Genomic DNA, 19074 nt, shown 5'->3' on the forward strand with positions numbered 1-19074 from the left:
TGAATGTCTTTGTTTGACAATGTATAATAAAGACAGCTTGGTTTACCCTCTGCCAGATGGGTTCTGCAGTATCTGGGATTAACAGAAGCAGACACATACAGGACGATACAGTTATAGACACTAGACATTCATGCATATAGTATATATATATATATATATATATATATATATATACACAAGTTGTTTTTATAATGATACTTTAGTGTAGCAACTTAAGGGGCAGTGTTGTTGCAATGGATCTGCAATTAGGATCATGATTGAAAAGATATGAGGGATCCACATACACATCCTCTTGCCTAGCTGGAATGAGAAGAGTCCTAACGTGACAAAATGCTCATCTTAGCCCTGGTAGGAAGGTTACCAGGACGCGTTTACTAAAAGTTTAAAAGTTGCTTACTGTGATCAGTCTTTGTCTTCAACTCCATTTCCACTTCGTTAGAAAGGGAATGGTCGTTGTCTTTGGGATTCAGAAGAGTGGCCCGATATGACATAGTTATGGTTTCAATGCTATTATCAATGTGGTCTCTTCTAGTCCCAAACTTTGAGCCAATGGCTTGGATAGACACTTCCTCAATCATTTTTATTTCTACTTTTATCTAGTCCCTCTTGTGGCATCCAAGGATAATGTCCATGAAATCCAGAATAGATATCTTTCTTTTGCGATTTTAAGCTTGTCATAAAATGCAAATCAACATATTCATCAAAATTGGTTACTTGGTTCCTCTGGCTATGTCTGGGGTTATCTGGCAGTCCAGGGTCTATTATAGGGGGACCAAGAGGGGTAGAATCTCTTTCTTGTGGAGTTCTTGTTGGTGAACTACTAGTTTGCCCTTGAGAGACCCTGGATGCTGATGGTCCATTGTTAAATCCGGCTCCTTCTTTACCTGTAGACAAGGTGCTTTTTGCTCCTAAAAGCCATGTTGATTGCAGAAAATCAAGAGACTCATCAGGAGTCATTAATGAAGAGTTTTCCGTAGGATGGGTGGTGCTGGATGATTCTTCAGATGAGTCTGTCATGAAATGCAACTGTGTGGGCACATCCTGCCCTTGGTTCATCTTGGGGGCCTGGTCAGCCACATTGAGTTTGTGATCTTCAGCTTGTCTTTGGTCAGGCAAAGAAAGTACTGAAGAAGCTCTAAGGTAGGATTTCTCTAATGGAGGTTCAGGGCTTCCCTCAGTTTTCCTTGATTTATCTAAAGCAGAAATTTCTGTAACACCTGTTATCTCAGATCCAAAGAAAAAGGTATTGGAGGAATCCTTTTCTTTAATTAAAAAAGTTGTCCCAGCTTGGGTTCCAGTGTCTGGCTGCGGCTGTTCATCCAATGACAAAGATGGCGATAACAGCTTTGAAGGAAGGGCATCACCGTCTCTCACCATTTCCTTTGAGTCACGAGATGTGACTGGATCTTCCCGCTCCTTCCGAAAAAGCCTGTTGGCTGTTGGAGACACCGGTTTGTCAAGTTCAAGTAAAGATGTATTAATTCCCGAAAGCACCGGTTCCTCTGTCTCTTGTCTTTCGAGTTTTTCCTTTTCTTGCTGAAAGTCTTGTCTTGCCTCCGGTTGAGCAAGGGCCGGGCCATCCTGATCCTTTGGCGACGGGGCTGTCGTGGTTTGATGTGCTGCAAAGATCAAACAGCAAAATGAAATTGATACCGCCTATGACAACCAGAAACAACAAAGAACTGGAAACCGCACTCCAGACAAAGAAAAGTCCTCCCCATCCATCCCGCTCAGTAGTTCACCAGTGCATGTGCAGTAATGCGGAAGCTCTTTTAAGAAATTAGAGAACAATTTTCAAGTCCATTTTTAGCCAGTAAATTGGCGGTCTGAAAATCGCCCTCCTGCGATGTGGCTAAAAGTATGCCCGACACATTTTCCTTTTAGCAGCATGTAAGGGAGGCGTTTCCCCCGGCACGTTTTTTTGGGTGGGCTCAGAAAATAGTATTTTTCAAGTCTGTGCACGTTATTTCCATAGAAAATCTGCTCACACAAAAAGCAGATGCGGAGGTCCTGCAGCAAGCTTCAAGGGGAAAGTGTGTTTCTGGACTTTCTAGTTGAAGCTTGGTGCAAAACTCCACCGACCGATGGACTATTGCCTTCCTAATGGACTCTACTAGGAGCCTCCAATTTTAACCTGTTCCATCAGTAGGAACGTTAGAAGTGAGGTCACCCGTTCTGCAGAGTGAAGCTGGCTCAGGAATGCGCGATGCAACTGCAATGGTACTTCCCAACTCAACTGACTGCACCCCGAGACACTGCAAGAAATTTCAAACATCTCTAAACATGACATTGTTTAACTTTGGCAGGAGTACATGGCTGACACCCCATACAAGCAGTTAGAGTGCTGTTGTCTTCAAGCAAAGTGGATCGTCTCCATTTCTTTGGGGTTTATTATACTTTTTTGGGGGGGTGATGGGGGCAGATTTTCCCTTATTTTATATCCCCTACCCCAATAGGTTGGCGCCTTTTTTTTTATTTGAGCCACGCAGTTTCCTCCTGCTTCTTTAGGCTTTCAGCTCAATTACAACTGGCCTCTTTTGGGCTACGGCACCATAAGCCTTTATCGGCAACTACCTGGGGAGGTTCCCCCTATTTTTATAATCCTACCTTCCCTTCCTCAGCCCAACCATTGCAGTCAGGGTCCTTGACCAGGCGCCACAGACTGCAGCTCCCTCCAGAGACCAGAGGGTGGGCATCCTACGTCTGGCCAGGAGGTGTCACCATCCAGCAATGGCTGAGACTCCCTCACCCACCCAGGGGCTGGGAACCCTGACTCTGCAGCATCCTCAGCCAGCTTTGGGAGCAAATGCTGAGCGTGAGGGAATCAAATTTGGCTATTCTGCATGGTGGAGCAGAGCAGAGCACGCCTGCCGAGCCAGCACCTCCTATCCAGGTCTAAAAAAAGATGTGGGTTAAGGGGGAAAATGCAACCGAGACCATGTTTCTAACACAGTGCAACTGTGCATATTGTAAGCTGGAGCCATAACAAATGGGTTATCATCCCTTTAAGTATCCCCTTCATTCTTATTGGGATGCACCCTTCTCCCTAGGAGAGGAGCTGGAAACAGCTCACTGAGGGCCAGTCACTTCACATTCAGCTTGCCTATGACCTCAGATCTCAGTAAACGACTAACTAAATAAATAAACACCCCCCCCACACACACTTAAGTAGCAAAATCGTCGTCTGAGCTTCTGCAGGCTCCCTTTGTTCCAGAAGCGTAGATGATACCACGCTGGCTCTCGCCTGACAGATTCCAGTCTTGGAGGGCTGTAACCAGGCACAGAATACAGACGTCCCCTCTTTGTTTCTCCTTTTCTCCATCAGTAATGTCCCTCTCACTCTCTCTCCCCTCCCCCTCCCCCACCCCCACCCCTTTCCCCGAATCCCCATTTCGGATCTGTCAAGGTGTCAGCCCTCGCTGTATTAATCCTGAAGCGATTCATAGCATAAAGCCAGCGAGAGGCTTGGGGACCCAGTTCTGCCCCTCACCGGAACTGCTCATGAGCTGAGCCGCAGTCCACACCCAACGAGGCGAGGGAAGAAACCCCCCAAAAAACAACGCTTGCCAGAGACCTTTTGTGGTGCCACCAGGCTTCAAGTCTCTTATTAATAATACAAAGTCCACAACACGGCTGCAGTTCCCAGTTAAAGGGCTGACATTTCAAGTGCGGCTCGTCCCTCCTTTATTTTTTTATTTCTAGCAGCTTGGTTTTCACATACAGCTGGCCTCTTTTGGTAGGCGGTTTCCTTTTATTTATTTATTTATTTAACAGTTTTATATACCGACCTTCATAGTAAATAACCATATCGGATCGGTTTACAATTAACAAGAATAAAACTGGGGTAACTATTCAAGTAAACGAAAGATAAACAGTAGGTAGGAATGAGTCAAAGTTACAATCAACAGGGTAAGAGAACTTGGAAGCTTGCAACAAGCTGGAAAGAAGATAAGGCAGGAAATAAATATGAAGTGATACCATAGGGCGTACGGTTAAAAGCTTAATGGTGCTTTAACCTGGAAGTGTCAGAGTCCATTCGTGAGTGTAATCACCATAAACAGGTAAGCGTGAAGGACAACTAGTGATTGTCTGGTGGGTCGGCGAAGGCTTTTCCGTATGCTTACCAACCGTGCTCGGTGCAGGGTGGCACCGGGCAGATTCACCATTCGGTGGGCGTATTTTCCCCTCCCCCCCCCCCGGAGATGCTCCTCTCCTCAGTGGCTGAAAGTACGGGCGCCCTTACACAGCCTGTGATATGCACAGAGGCCCGGGTGGCGATTGGAGGGGCCCTTTCACCTGCCAAAAACCCGATTTTGCCCTAAAAAAATAAAGGCCCTCCTTGCATCCTATGAGAAAATCATTATTACCGCAAGTCATCTTCAATTAAAGTTATCATGGCACAAATGTAAAGAAGACCTTGAGGGAAACGAAGTCAGGACATTAAATGCCCCCCCCCCCCCAAAAGACAGAACGAATAGGGCTTTTAGAGTGACCAGCACACAGCAAGAGCAAAGGGGGCCGGTGACAACGAAAGCCCCCCCCCCCAAGGATCTGCAAGGGAAGTTTCAAAGGAAAACTTCCGACAGAAATCCTCTTTGAAAATAGGGGCCGCATGCACACCCTATGCGCTTTCTCTCCCTCACCTCACGCCACCCCTTTTGAAAATTGCTACAATATATGCGACTGAATTGCCAATAGGTTTTACCCACCTTACGTGCACGTAACGCAGGCAAATGGACTTTGAGTATCGCTACCACAGTACGTTACATTATGCATGTAAGTCCTTTGAAAATTACCTCCCCATAATTACATAATAAGAGGCATTTCCCTCCCTGTCTAGTATACAAAGTTAAGTGTGACCACTGGTCCATATTTTTACACAAGTTAATAAAAGAAATACTTCAGCTAGTGGCTTAATTCCATTTATTAAATCCCTTATAATGCCCTGCCTCCCCAGCCAAGGGAATTCACCATTGTGCTGCAATGTTATTGCACCAAACGGGTATTAGAACCCAGGCACCAGGAGATGAAAGGCCTCTTCTTCCAAGTCATAAGGAGAGAGATCGTGGAAGAGCTGGCGTTACACCCGCAACAGGTCTAGGACTTGCCACGCTCCACCTCTTCCCAGTCCCCTGCTTTCTGTCTGGTAGGTACAGCTCATCCATTTCTCTCCAGTGGCCTATATGGCATGATACATCTCTTGTCTTTGAAAAATTATGATGGATTTTTATTACTTCATTTAGAATTTAGTGTGGATACTAAAAAAAACATACCTCTAACCTAACAGTCCCCTAAGGAATCACAGGCAGAAATTGTTTAAAATTATTGTTTTCATTAAACTTGACATTTATGGTCTTGCTTGGAAAAAAAAAAAATTTCAGCTTCTGTCCTTGCAGAGGTGGCGCTGAGCTTCTGCTCTGTTTAAAGTAGCAATTTAACGTTCCCCTTTCTTGATGCTTTTCCCTTGCCGGGCTCCCTCCCCCAGGGCCTGCCTTGCATTTCTGTCCCACTGGTCCCTTCAGCCGTCTGGGGACTTTCTCGATTTTAATGATGGGGAGAATTCAGAGCTAAATTAAATAGGAAAGAAGAAGCCAGGTTGCCGCTGCTGGACTCAGGATAACTGATGGGCCCAGAGGAGGATGCTCCATCAGTGGAAGGAGGGAGAGCACAGACAGATCCTTTTACATCTCAGCCAGAAGACGGGGGTACCATGATGGAACCATCAAAAACAGATGAGCACGAAAAAGACACGTGTAATTATTATTATTTTGTTTCCTAGCACTTTTAAAAAATCTCAGAGTTCAAAGATTTTTATTTTTTTAGTAAGCTATGAAATGTTACTGATGATCCTTTTAACTGTCATGAGCTATTCTAGGTAGGGTTACCAACTAGCCTCATTTCAGCTGGACAGGCAGTGGTTGGACCTGATTTAGCTCACTGCATCTTGGGACTTGTAGTTCCTGCTTTCCTTAGAAAAACTGACACAACCAGCCCACCAATGCAGTGAGGTAAAGCCAGGACCGGCACAGCCAGTCCAAATGACGTAGCAGTTTCCTTTCTAAACAACACCACACCTTTGTAGCAATATGCATCGAATCTCTGGTTGCGATCGGGAAAGCCAGTGCGGTTGGGGAACTGGTAGATGGTCCTCACTCCTGGTTCATCCCCGCCACAGTTCTTTCGTGGCGATTGGATGGGGTATCTCACACTGCCGTCAGCTAACCAGCCTGGGTCGCACTGGTCCAAGCCTTTCTTCCAGGCCAGATAAAGCTGGCCTGTGCTGGCCAAGATGGCTCCCTGGCTCCTGCAGTAGATTCGGGCATCCGTTAGGCTCTGCTTCCTGGGTGCGGGTGCATAGAACACTTCACCTATGGGGGGGAAATGGGGAGAAGAGCCTGAATTAGAACCCAGATCTAATCAGGTGTAAAAATGCACAAGGCTAAACTCCTACTTCACAAAAGAAAATGTCACTGTATCAGGAAAGGTAGCGATAGCTTTATTTTCTTCTTACTATAAGTTCCAGCCCCACACTGCCTGGAACACAGGTCACACGCTGGCGGCTCTTTCATTTCTGTCTCACTATCAGGCCAATATAGTAAAATTAGTGGACAGGCCACTCTCCTGTGCGCATGATTCAGTAAAAAAAAATATTCAAATTAGGACCCGCGGTAAAAAGAGGCGCTAGGGACACTAGCTCGTCCCTAGCGCCTCTTTTTTTGACAGGAGCGCGCGGCTGTCAGCAAGTTTGACTGCTGACGGCCTCAATTTTACCGGCATCGGTTCTCAAACCCGCTGACAGCCATGGGTCGGAAAACGGACGCTGGCAAAATTGAGCATCTGGTTTTCAACCCACGAGCCACAGGCCGATTTAACTTTTTTTCTTTTTAATTCTTTTAACTTTTGCGGAACTCTGACTTATATCGTCATGATATTAAGTCGGAGGGCTCAAGGAAGGAGGGGAGGTCTGTGCATTTTCCCGGTTGCCGGCAGAAATTAGCGCCTACCTTTGGGTAAGTGCTAATTTCTGAAAGTAAAATGTGCGGCTTGGCTGCACATTTTACTTACTGAATCGCGCGAGAATAACTAATAAGGCCATCAACATGCATTTTCATGTTGTGCGGGTGCTATTAGTTTCGAGGGATGGACGCGCGTTTTCGACGCACTATTACCCCTTACTGAATAAGGAGTAAAGCTAGCGCATCGAAAACACGCGTCCAAACGCGGGTTAACTGTATCGGCCTGTATGACAGAACCCGGTTCACAGTTATAGCCTTTCAGCAAGTATTCATGAACCACAAGACTTAAAGTGATGCGACCATTAAACCTTAAGCATAAGAGGAGCGTTTTACTTCATCATAACATACAAGAAAGGCATGGGAGATGAGAAATGTTAATTTCACTCTGGCCTGCGACATGTCTGGGCTGTGCAATGGCGAGGCAAGTGCGGGGACTGCGACTGGCTTTTATTCTCATGAGGGGAGGTCGGTGGATATTCGGCTCTTGTCGGTGGATATTCGGCTGAGCTCCTGCTTATCCCTCCCCACGCTAGCTCTGTCTCCTCCATTTCCTGATGGCTTAGTTTGCACGAGGTGAGCCGGTAAGGGCACAGTTACAGCTGTGTACTGCAGTGACCCCCCCTCACTCAATCTGATCCATTTTAGGGTGACCCTCTTCTCTGTACATCTTCATGAAATGTGTGGGGGGGGGGGTTTCCCTACCAAGTGAAGAGTCCTTTTGGCGTTCAGGAAGCCGACAACTGGAAATGCATATATTATCAGAATGGTATAATGTCAACGGCCCCCGTTGAAAACATCCTCCATTATTTATTATACTTATCAGACTCAGGATTAAAAACAAATTCTGTGTGTCTACATTTGAGTTCTATACCTTCATATCACAATTATGCAGGCGGAAAACCAATATCACAGAATCTATGGTAATAAAATTCATTAGGGGTTTATTTAACCTAAATCTCCCAAAGCACCAATACCTCAGTGGATATGAATATAGTTCTGAATCAGCTGAGGCATCCTCCATTGGCAAGCTCTGACATAAAGTTGGTAACCTGGAAAGAACTCTTTTTTAGTTTCAATCACTACAGTGAAAAGAGTAAGTGAACTTCAAGCCTTAATCAGTACTCCTTGTACACTCAAGTATTCAAAGACAGATAGTACTAAGAACACACCTAATATTTCTGCCTAAGGTGGTATCCCAATTTTGTATTGACCAAACCATTATTTTGCCTGCTTTCTACCCGAGGGCCACAATCAGATTCTGAGGAGTAAGCTCTGCGGTCTTTAGACTGCAGGAGAATTCTCCTGCTCTGTTTAGAAAGAACAGAGCCATACCCGAAAGGTGACTCACATATTTGTATCATATGAAAGCAATAAAAACAGGGAAAATCCTGATTAAAAACAGATGCTTTCTAGGTGGCTGACCCAGTGCATATCTCATTGCTACAAGCTCTGCATCTGGAACCTCCGAGGCCAGTCAGAGCCCATCAAATACGGGCAGCAGCCACATCGACAGCATTAAAATCATCCATTGTACCTGAAGACTGGAGGATAGCAAATGTAACCCCCAATATTTAAAAAGGGCTCCAGGGGCGATCCGGGAAACTACAGACCGGTTAGCCTGACTTCAGTGCCAGGAAAAATAGTGGAAAGTGTTCTAAACATCAAAATCACAGAACATATAGAAAGACATGGTTTTAATGGAACACAGTCAGCATGGCTTTACCCAGGGCAAGTCTTGCCTCAACAAATCTGCTTCACTTTTTGAAGGAGTTAATAAACATGTGATAAGGTGAATCGGTAGATGTAGCATACTTGGATTTCAGAAGGCGTTTGACAAAGTTCCTCATGAGAGGCTTCTAGGAAAAGTAAAAAGTCATGGGATAGGTGGCGATTGTCCTTTCGTGGATTGCAAACTGGCTAAAAGACAGGAAACAGAGAGTCGGATTAAATGGACAATTTTCTCAGTGGAAGGGAGTGGCAGTGGAGTGCCTCAGGGATCTGTATTGAGACCCTTACTTTTCAATATATTTATAAATGATCTGGAAAGAATACGACGAGTGAGATAATCAAATTTGCAGATGACACAAAATTGTTCAGAGTAGTTAAATCACAAGCAGATTGTGATAAATTGCAGGAAGACCTTGTGAGACTGGAAAATTGAGCATCCAAATGGCAGATGAAATTTAATGTGGATAAGTGCAAGGTGATGCATATAGGGAAAAATAACCCATGCTATAATTACACAATGTTGGGTTCCATATTAGGTGCTACAACCCAAGAAAGAGATCTAGGCGTCATAGTGGATAACACATTGAAATCGTCGGTTCAGTGTGCTGCGGCAGTCAAAAAGGAAACAGAATGTTGGGAATTATTAGAAAGGGAATGGTGAATAAAACGGAAAATGTCATAATTGCCTCTGTATCGCTCCATGGTGAGACCGCACCTTGAATACTGTGTACACTTCTGGTTGCCGCATCTCAAAAAAGATATAATTGCGATGGAGAAGATACAGAGAAGGGCTACCAAAATGATAAAGGGAATGGAACAGCTCCCCTATGAGGAAAGACTAAAGAGGTTAGGACTTTTCAGCTTGGAGAAGAGACGGCTGAGGGGGGATATGATAGAGGTCTTTAAGATCATGAGAGGTCTTGAACTAGTAGATGTGACTCGGTTATTTACTCTTTCGGATAGTAGAAAGACTAGGGGGCACATTTAAAACTAATCGGAGAAAGTTCTTTTTTACTCAACGCACAATTAAACTTTGGAATTCGTTGCCAGAGAATGTGGTTAGTGCAGTTAGTATAGCGGAGTTTAAAAAAGGATTGGATAAGTTCTTGGAGGTTCACCTGCTATTATTTATTTATTTTATTTATTTAAAAATTTTTCTATACCGTCGTTAAGTTAAATAACATCACAACGGTTTACAGAAGGGCACGATAAAGAGAAATATGGGTGGTATAGATTACAAATTACTCGTGTGTGCCATCATAGTACTGTAACAATGTAAAATAATAACTAGGTTGTGTAAATTTAACCTGATTGTTAGGAACAAATTAGGCAGTTTGATTTTAACAGTAATATGCTTATGTAGGTTACTAAAAACTTCTAACTTGGTGCATCCTTATAGCTCAACTATTTTTTCTCCTTTCTTTATCTTTATAAAATGCATGTTTAAAAAGCCAGGTTTTCAGATAGTTTTGAAAAATTTCAGATTTGTCTGTAGTCTTATTTCAAGTGGCATGGAGTTCCAGAGTACAGGACCAGCCAGCCACAGTGCTCTTTCCCTTACTTGCGTGAGATGTGCTGATTTGATAGAGGGGACAGTTAGTAGAGCTTTATTTGCAGATCTCAGATCTTAAGTTCACTTAGAGAATAGCCACTGCCATTGGCAATGGTAACATGGGATAGACTTAGTTTTTGGGTACTTGCCAGGTTCTTATGGCCTGGATTGGCCTCTGTTGGAAACAGGATGCTGGGCTTGATGGACCCTTGGTCTGACCCAGTATGGCTTGTTCTTATGTTCTTATGTTCGTTAACAACACACCCATGCAAGAAATCTGTAAGGCAGCAACATGGCCCATGATATCTACATTTACACAACATTTACTGTTTGGATAGAGAAGCAAATGCAGACAGTAGCTTTAGAAAAGCAATATTAAAAAGTATTTTAAAATTTAAAAAAAAGGGGGGGTGAGGGATGTCATAGGCTAAGATGGAAGCTTGGACCCGTTGCTCCACTGAAATCAGCTATTAAAAGGAACATTCAGAGACAATATCCCCAACATTTTATGGTTTCCATAGCTGCTCGATAAGGGCGATGAGGTAAAAAAAAAGTGGCTGAAATCAAAACTTATTTTCTGGCGGCCAGGACGCCAAGCCGGCGGATGGCAGGCCCGAAGACGGTGCGGGAGAGTTCTCCCTCGTGTTCGGAGGAGGAGGGTGACCGAGATGCGGCAACTACCTCACAGAGGGAGAGCGCGACCCGGGAGGAGATGACAGCATGGTTCAAAGATCTTACACGGGACCTTATTTCTTCTAAAAAAAAGGAGATGCTGGAGGCGATGAATGACTTGAGAGGAGAAATGAATGACATTGGGGCCTGGGTGGCTGAGAGTGAACAGCGCCGGGAAGAACAAGTCATGCCAGCTGAACAACTGCAAAAAAGAGGTTTTGGTTTTGGATTTGAAAGAAGGGAAAGAGGGTCTCTCTGATGTAATAGCGGATTTGGAGGACGGAGAGCGCAGAAATAATCTGCGTATCAGAGGAGTGCCTGAAGTGCAGAGGTAGTGAGACGAATGTGCAGGGCTGTGCTGGCTGGCACTGGGGAGACGGAGATGGAGGAGCCCGTGATCCAGGTCGGCCGGGCTCATCCTTTGGGAGGTCCTAAGCACCAGAATCTCCCCACAGACATAATAGTGCGCTTCAGTGATTTCCAGCTGAAAGAAAAAAAAATAATGGCGACTGCACGAGCCGGCGGGGCCTTTCAGTGGGAATCACATAAAATTGAGTTCTTTGCAGACTTAGCTGCCACGCTTGCTAGACGCCGGGAAATGAAGGAGATAACGGGGGTATTGCGACGGGGCAACGTGAAATACAAATGGCTTTTTCCATTTGGCATTCTGTTTGCTATGGAAGGGGAGCCCTGCAGCGCGAGAGCGGTGGATGAAGCGAGAGAGGCTTTGCAGAAGGCGGGATTAATCCAACCACCGCAGGTTCATCCGATGCAGGATGGAGCGACATCGGGGCTGGGGACTCCTTGCAAAATGGCAACGGATTCTGTTAAAAAAAACGGGAAAAATGCAACTTCAGAAGACCCGGACTGAATAACCAGAGGACACCGTGTGGCAATGGGCGGTCTTCATGGTCTGCATAACGGTCGCATTTGGGAGTTAATAATTCCCCCCTTATCAGGAAGATATATATGTGGTGGCAAAAACTGGGGGGGGGAGGAGGGTGTTAGAGGGGGCTATGGATTGGTATAGCATTCATATTTGTTTATTTTGAAATGTTATTGCTGGCATGTTAAGAGATGCTTTTATGCTGTAAGGGTCCAGGTTGGTTTTGGGTGACATCTGGGTAGTGGTTACCCTCCCCAGAACTATCTTTGCTGTGGGTGGTTGGAGCAAAGAGTTGGAGGGTTTTTGTGGAATGGGTGGAAATGGGGGAATTGGAGAATAGTGGGAGAGAGGGAGAGGGATGGGTATATAGAGGGGGTTGTTATGTTTTTGTAAGAATGTGAACCTTGGGCTGAGATGAGAGGTGTCTCCGCCCACAGGGAGGAGCCCTGTGAGCCTCACCATCAGCAGGCGCAGTCTCAGGGGCGTGGGTATGCCGAGGATGTCTGTACCATAGATGTTGAAGAACTGGTAGAGATGCCAGAACCCGGAAGTGGCTTCCGTAGATGGTGTGTGGATACTCTGCAGAGCAGGAAGGCTGAATAGCTTCTACTGAAGAAAGGCGGTAGTGGCCCGAGGCTCGGGGTAACCGTGTGAAATCTTCAATACAGTTTGTATAGTAGCAGTCAGTAGAGGTACTCACAATAGATGGTTCCTGGTGAGAGAGAGACACCTGAGAAGCAGGTCTAGTAGCAGTCAGGCAGGTAGACCCTCCGAGGAGCGAATAGCCAGGAATGCAGGGGAGCCTCCGAGGAGCAGGTACTCAGAGCGCTAGATGCCAAGACCAAAGTCAGGAACAGGAAGACCTTGAATGAGGTGGATTCAGCAAAACGGAACTCCTTGCTAACTCAAAGAAGGCAAGGGCCGGTCAGGTTAAATACAATAGTGGGCTGACGTCATCGGGAGGGGACACCCCCGAAGTTCCCGCCATGACGTGTTCAAAAGAGGCCCTTGCGTGTGCGCGCCTAGGTGATTCCGGGTCCAAGATGGCGGGCCGCCAGCGCCCATGCCGTCCCGAGAATTGCCAGAGAGGTTGGCGGTGATTAGCAGAGACCGCCATTCTTCCCAGATTTCCTAAAAAAGAGGTGAGCATGAGAGGTCGCAGCCGTCTGCGACCGACAGGCGTAACAGGGGTTGGGTCTGTCAGTGATATACTTCATAATATTTCCAACGGTACATGATGGAAGGCATTAAAATTACTTTCTTATAATGTTAAGGGGTTAAATTCCTATATAAAGAGGAACCTACTGTTTAAAGAAGCTTCTTAACTGTGGGCAGATATTATCCTCTTACAGGAGACACACTTCCGTAAACGGGACAAGAGAGATTTGGGACATAAAGATTTTGAGCATGTGCTACTTGCTTCAAGCGAGGGGTGAGTGGGGATTCTAATAGGGAAAACACTGAAAGCTGTCCTGGGTGAATATTACAAAGATGAGGAGGGCAGATATTTGACTGTTAATGTTCAACTAGGGGGAGCAGTAATTACGTTTGCAAACCTGTATGCCCCAAATACTGACCAGGGGCATTTCTATGAACAGGGTGCTGAGCACATATCACTGAGTGCTAAAGGTCCTCTTATAGTGGGGGGGAGACTTTAATTTGGTAACGAAACCAGAATTAGACTCCTCGGCATCCACGGGGGTGGGACGTAAGAAGCAGAGGAACGAATTATTGCATATGTTAAAATCGCAGAATCTCATTGATGTATGGAGAGCACATAATAATTATTCGCACCCGCATGGGACCTACTCCCCATATGGATTACTTTTTGGTAGAAAACTCTTTGATGGGGAAGGTGAAAGGACAGTGATTGAGTGACTAACCTGGTCAGATCATGCTCCAGTGTGGGTATTCCCTGGGAGGACGTCCCTGCAGGATGAACACAATCTCTGGAGACTTAACAATGCGCTTATACGCAATGAGACAATTGCTAGAAAAGTGAAGGCTGCGCTAAATGAAAATTTAGAGGATAATCAAAATGGAGAGGTCCGACCGACTATGGTGTGGGATGGTTTGAAAGAAGCTATTCGAGGTAAGCTGATATCATGGTCATCCTGGGGAAAAGAAAGAGAGGGGGAGGAACGTGGAGGAGTTACTGGCGCAGATCCGACACCCTTGAATCACGACATAAGAAGACTGGTTCACAGAGGGTTTGGCAGCAATTGGATAGGGCGAGAGGGGAGCTGGAGGGATATCAGGGTTGACTCTATATCTCACTGTCCCCGTTGCTCTTCGCCCTTGCTATGGAACCTTTTGTATCAATGTTAGGCGTTCTCAGACCCTTACGGGAATTCGGGTGGGATCTCAGCAGTATCGGATATCGCTTTACGTGGACGATGTGTTGTTTTATGCTGACTAGACCTGCAGAGTCATTACAGGTTCTAATGCAGGAAATAGACAGGTATGGGAGAATTTCGGGTTTCAAGGTAAACCATACTAAGTCCAATATTCTGAACATAACAGTCCCAGCTGGAGAGAGAGAGCCAATTAGACGGCAATTCCCTTTCAAGTAGGTGGCTCAAGCCATCAGGTACTTAGGCATTAATCTTTCAGTACACAGGCATCAATTGCTGGGGTTAAAGTATGGGCTCTTATTGAAGAAAATATATAGGTATCTGATGCTCTGGAATAATGAACCCATCTCATGGTTAGGCAGAGTCGTGGGATTAAAAATGAATGTGTTAGCTCATCTTTCATATTTGTTTCAGACACTCCCCATTGAGGTGCCAAAGGTGATGCTTAATCAAATTCAGAAGAAATTCTTGAGTTTCGTTTGGAGGCATAGACCTCCAAGAGTTAGTCGTCATATTTTATAATGGTCCAAGGGAATAGGGGGTTTGGGTATAACTCACGTGGACAAGTATTGTGCAGCATTTCAACCGCGGGCTTTTGTGGAGTGGCAACAGAGAGGAGTTGTCAAAAAATGGGTGAACATAGAGCAAGAATTGGTGCATGGGGCGCCTCTGAGTGTATATCCCTGGGTAGAGCAAAGGTTTGGAGTGATTTAGAACCCTTATGTTAGACATACTTAAGGATATGAGACAGATACTCTCAACAATGGTTTATCTTGGGGGAAGGTCTCACCTTAATACCTATTTGCTATAATAGAGGATCTGTGCTGGGTGTACAAAGAGATTTATCAGAAATGGGAATGTTTGGGGCTAGTGGTTCTTGGATAGCTGGTCTCAAATGGCGTGGTGGTAAATTTTGAAAACTTGAAGGAAACGTTTTGTTTCACTGATGCAGATTTATATGCATTCTTTCAAGTTTGTCAATACCCTCTTCATAATGTTGGGCAAACTCATTGTTAAGAGCCGCCGCAGGACTTACCCAACGCTGACGTCCTCCTGCCGCACCGAACGCCGCCAGCAGCGCGGCATGAGACTTGCAAGGGCTCTCATGGCCCCTCATGCCGGACACCGTTGCCGGCAGTGGCAGAAGCTCCTTCCTGCCTGCGCAGCGGGTGTGTGCACGTTGCTCAATCCCAGTCTTGTGCGCTGCCGCCGGAAGTCCCGGGGCAAGACATCAGTGGCAGCGAATACGTAAGGGGCCCAATCTTCTTCCTCCTGCTCTTCGCCTCGGCAACGGGCTTGGTGAGTTGTGATTCTTGTTGCTCTACTCTAGTTTGTGCTGTCTTCCCCGGTCCTCCATGTTCTCCTCGGTCCCTGTTCCTGCCTTGTGGTCACCTTGCCGTGTGAGCCTTGTTCTTGTCCTCATCTTTGTCTGGCCTTGACCCCTCTGCCTGGTTTCTGGATTTGGATTCTGTCTGCTGCCTGCCCTAACACTCATGTAGTGCAGCGGTTCTCAACCTTTTTTTTTTTTCTTTTGGGACACACCTGGCAGATAATGCTTACAGGTGTGACACACTGAACACTTGGACCACCACGGGGCTAAATGCAAACATATATTCTGCATCCACAGGAACCCACCCTCGCCCTCCCCCCTCATCCCTAAACAATGGATGCAGAGCAGACGTAGGGTATTTCAAATACAACTCGCCATATAAAAAAAAGATTTTCTGATTCTGGTGCTATCTCAGTAACAGAAGCACAAACTCCTTTACTACCAGGCACATTGTAAAATACAAAATTTGAAAAAAAATCAAAACCCACTCAGCACATGTGTAGCAAACCTTCCATACCATTGCAATACGAATTCCAAGAACTTCTTATGAAAAGGCAGCAGTGCAGCACCAATGCATGTCTTCTGAGAATGAGAAACGCAACAAAGAAGATCGACACAAATCCATACCTACTAGTAAAATACCTCACCTCAGTCATATATACAGATCCGACCTTCTCCAAATACAGAATAAAAGATCACAAATTACAAATGTGGAGATAAAAACTGGAATGGAAACCTCAAAAAGCCACTGTGCATGCAGTGCAAAACCGGAGAGCTAGAAACAGAAAGACATATCCTCTACACTATACAAAGTACAAACAGAAGAAATGCACATTCCTAAACCTGGCATATTATGGCTCTTGCACCCAGTCACTCCCCTTCCATGCCTCCATCATCCTTCACTTTTCCCAATTACTCCCTTTCAATCATCTGCTCACACTCAAATCCCTGCTCAGCATTCCTGACCCTCACATCCTCTTCCCTGTGCTCCCTCTCTCCCCCCCTTCATCCCATCTCCCTGCCTGCCCAGCTATCCTGACCATTTCCCACCCCTTCCTACTCAGTAGTCCCCAACACTCCCTCTCCTTCCTCCTTCATCTTCCCAGCATCCCTAACCTCCTTTCCCCCACCCTCCACAAGGTGAAGAGATCAGCAGCATCACTCTCAGACTCAGTAGGGGAAGATAAAGTTTGCATCCCTATGGGGCCCAGAACAGCAGGAGCTGGCAACGTCTCCCTCTGATCTGGGTGAAGGAGGAAATAGCCTCCCATTGGGCCAGAAAGAAGAGAAGGGAGAGTAGCCGCCCATCAGGCCCAATGTAAGAGAAGTTAAACCAACTCCCACCCAGAGTGATAAGGAGGCAGCCATCTGCTGGCCCTGTGACACACCAGTGTGTCCCGACACACCTGCTGAGAACCACTGCTCTAGTGAATAGGGCTTCAGAAATGGAAATGCTGTGTGTTCAAAGAATAATAGTTTAAAGGGCTTGACATCCAAGGTGTATAAGATGGTGCTCGGTGAACCTGAGACTAAAATACGACATGAGCTGGGCTGGGAAAGAGATTTATAAATAGAATTAAACATTAAGAAGTGGGACGATATCAGGGGCTCGGTGGTAAAAACGTCTTTATCTGTGCTCTTAACGGAAAACAGCTTGAAGGTGTCCTACAGATGGTGTCTTACCCCTCATAGGCTACATAAAATGTATAATAATGTGTCAGGTCACTGCTGGAGGGGATGTGGGACGGAGGTGGGGGTGCGGGGTAATAGCGCCATTTTGGAAGAAGGTTCAATGGTTTGTTCAAGTCTCTAACGGGGAGGCATTTAAGATGGGATCCTATCATATTTTTATTCAGTGTGGCTTCTGAGGAAGTTTCATATGAAATGAATCAGCAGACTGCTCGATGTACCGTTGCAGTTAACTGGAAGAAAAAGGATGGCTCGGCTCTTAGCTCGAGTGTCTCGAAGGTTGGACATGGTGTACAAGATGGAGCAGCTCACGGCAATTAGAAGGAATAGGCTGAGTAAATTTCGGGACATTTGAAATTCTTATGGACTATGGTGGTCCAACATGAGGGAGGGGGGGTAATATGGAAAAAAGGAAAGTTTTTTATGGACGTCATCAATATATATGATATACATGAGGGAATTGTATTCACTGTGGAGCTGTTGAGATTGTCTATATTCTTGTTTTGGCTTTTCAATAAATATACATGAAAAGTAAATAAATAACAAGCACAAAAACAAAAAAGGATGCAAGAGGTCGACACCGACATAATCCATTCACCTACAGCCCTCAGCTAAGCAATCCCTAAATGTAGTAAAGTTGCTTACCTGTAACAGGCATTCTCTGTGGACAGCAGGACAAATAGCTTTAGCTAGGAAATAGAATGAGCAGCCCTGGATTTGTCAATAAACACCCATTAAGCCTGTGCCTAGGGTGGTAAACGTTTAGGGGCAGCAGACTGGCTGAGATGTGCTGCCTTCCAGCTCTGCTGAATCTCATTCAGCAGAGAACAGTTCTCTGCTACCTTGCAAGAGACCCTTTCAGGAGCAGGGGGTGGGGGCGAGGGTGTCAAAGAGAAGGCAAAATCCTAAATCTGTCCCAAAGAATGAGCTAGAACGGGGGGGTGCGAGGGTGTCAAAGAGACCATGCATGTTCAGGAAAGCTTCAGTAACTTTCCAAGCTAGGAGAGAGCAATACCTGACTGGGTGCCATCAAACTGTGCAGCTGTTTGTCCTGCTGTCCACGGAGAACACCTGTGATAGGTAAACAACCTCGCTTTCCTTTGAAGCACAGGGATGAAGTAATTCAGGGTCCAGGGTTTTATTTCCTCCCCCCCTGCTGCAGGGCCCATAGCCGTAGCCAACCTTGCAGACACTTCTTGCAGAGTTTTGCGTAGTGACCTGGGCTGAGGCTCTGCAAAATATTCACACTGGTATAGGCCAACTTGCACGCCCACCTGCATTTTCACTGTTCTCTCCCAAGCCAGTGCAGGTCAGCTCAGCAGTGGCTAACTGGAGACCCCCCCCACCCCCCCCATCCCCTTCTCCCCTCAGCTTTCAGAGTCAGGTTTATGTAGCTGGGCACTGCCTCCAATAACCCTGCCACCTGCAGCAAAAGTGGTCAGGGAAACATCACGACTTCAGAGGGCTCTTCCCACCAAGGTGCAGGCTTTGGCAAGGACACCTGGATGCCATTTATAGATAAGCGCCTGACGCCCCCCTCCCCGCCCCCATGACTTTTGCATCATATTTATTCAGCTGGCTCACAAAACATAAAAGTAAATCATCTGGGTTTCATCTTTTCAAATCTCTGCCCCGGTGGAACAGGCTTGCTTTTGCACAGCTACTTTCAACACGGTTGTTTGGGAACTGAAGCTTAAATGCGATGTTCTGATATTTACAGGCATTCATTCATTTGTAAAAGTCATGAGTCCAATTTCCAAGAGTAAAAAAGGGAAGGTATTTGTAAATGGGAATGAGTTGGAGGAACCCACAGTGATCGACGCTATCACTGGATGCTGAGGCTTACT

The 19074-nt window shown here is 45.8% G+C and overlaps 1 protein-coding gene across 1 annotated transcript in view; it reads right to left on the reverse strand.

Moving 5' to 3' along the window:
* NCAN (neurocan) overlaps nucleotides 1–19074 on the reverse strand; it is a 143234-nt gene that overhangs the window by 70302 nt on the left and 53858 nt on the right. Inside the window, exons 5-6 of the mRNA XM_029613553.1 lie at nucleotides 6075–6368; nucleotides 591–1619 (exon numbers count right to left, since the gene is read on the reverse strand). Of these exons, the coding sequence (XP_029469413.1) occupies nucleotides 591–1619; nucleotides 6075–6368 (1323 nt within the window). The remainder of the gene's footprint in view (nucleotides 1–590; nucleotides 1620–6074; nucleotides 6369–19074) is intronic.

Source organism: Rhinatrema bivittatum, chromosome 8 (assembly GCF_901001135.1).
Source record: "Rhinatrema bivittatum chromosome 8, aRhiBiv1.1, whole genome shotgun sequence".
In the NCBI taxonomy this organism is placed as follows: domain Eukaryota; kingdom Metazoa; phylum Chordata; class Amphibia; order Gymnophiona; family Rhinatrematidae; genus Rhinatrema; species Rhinatrema bivittatum.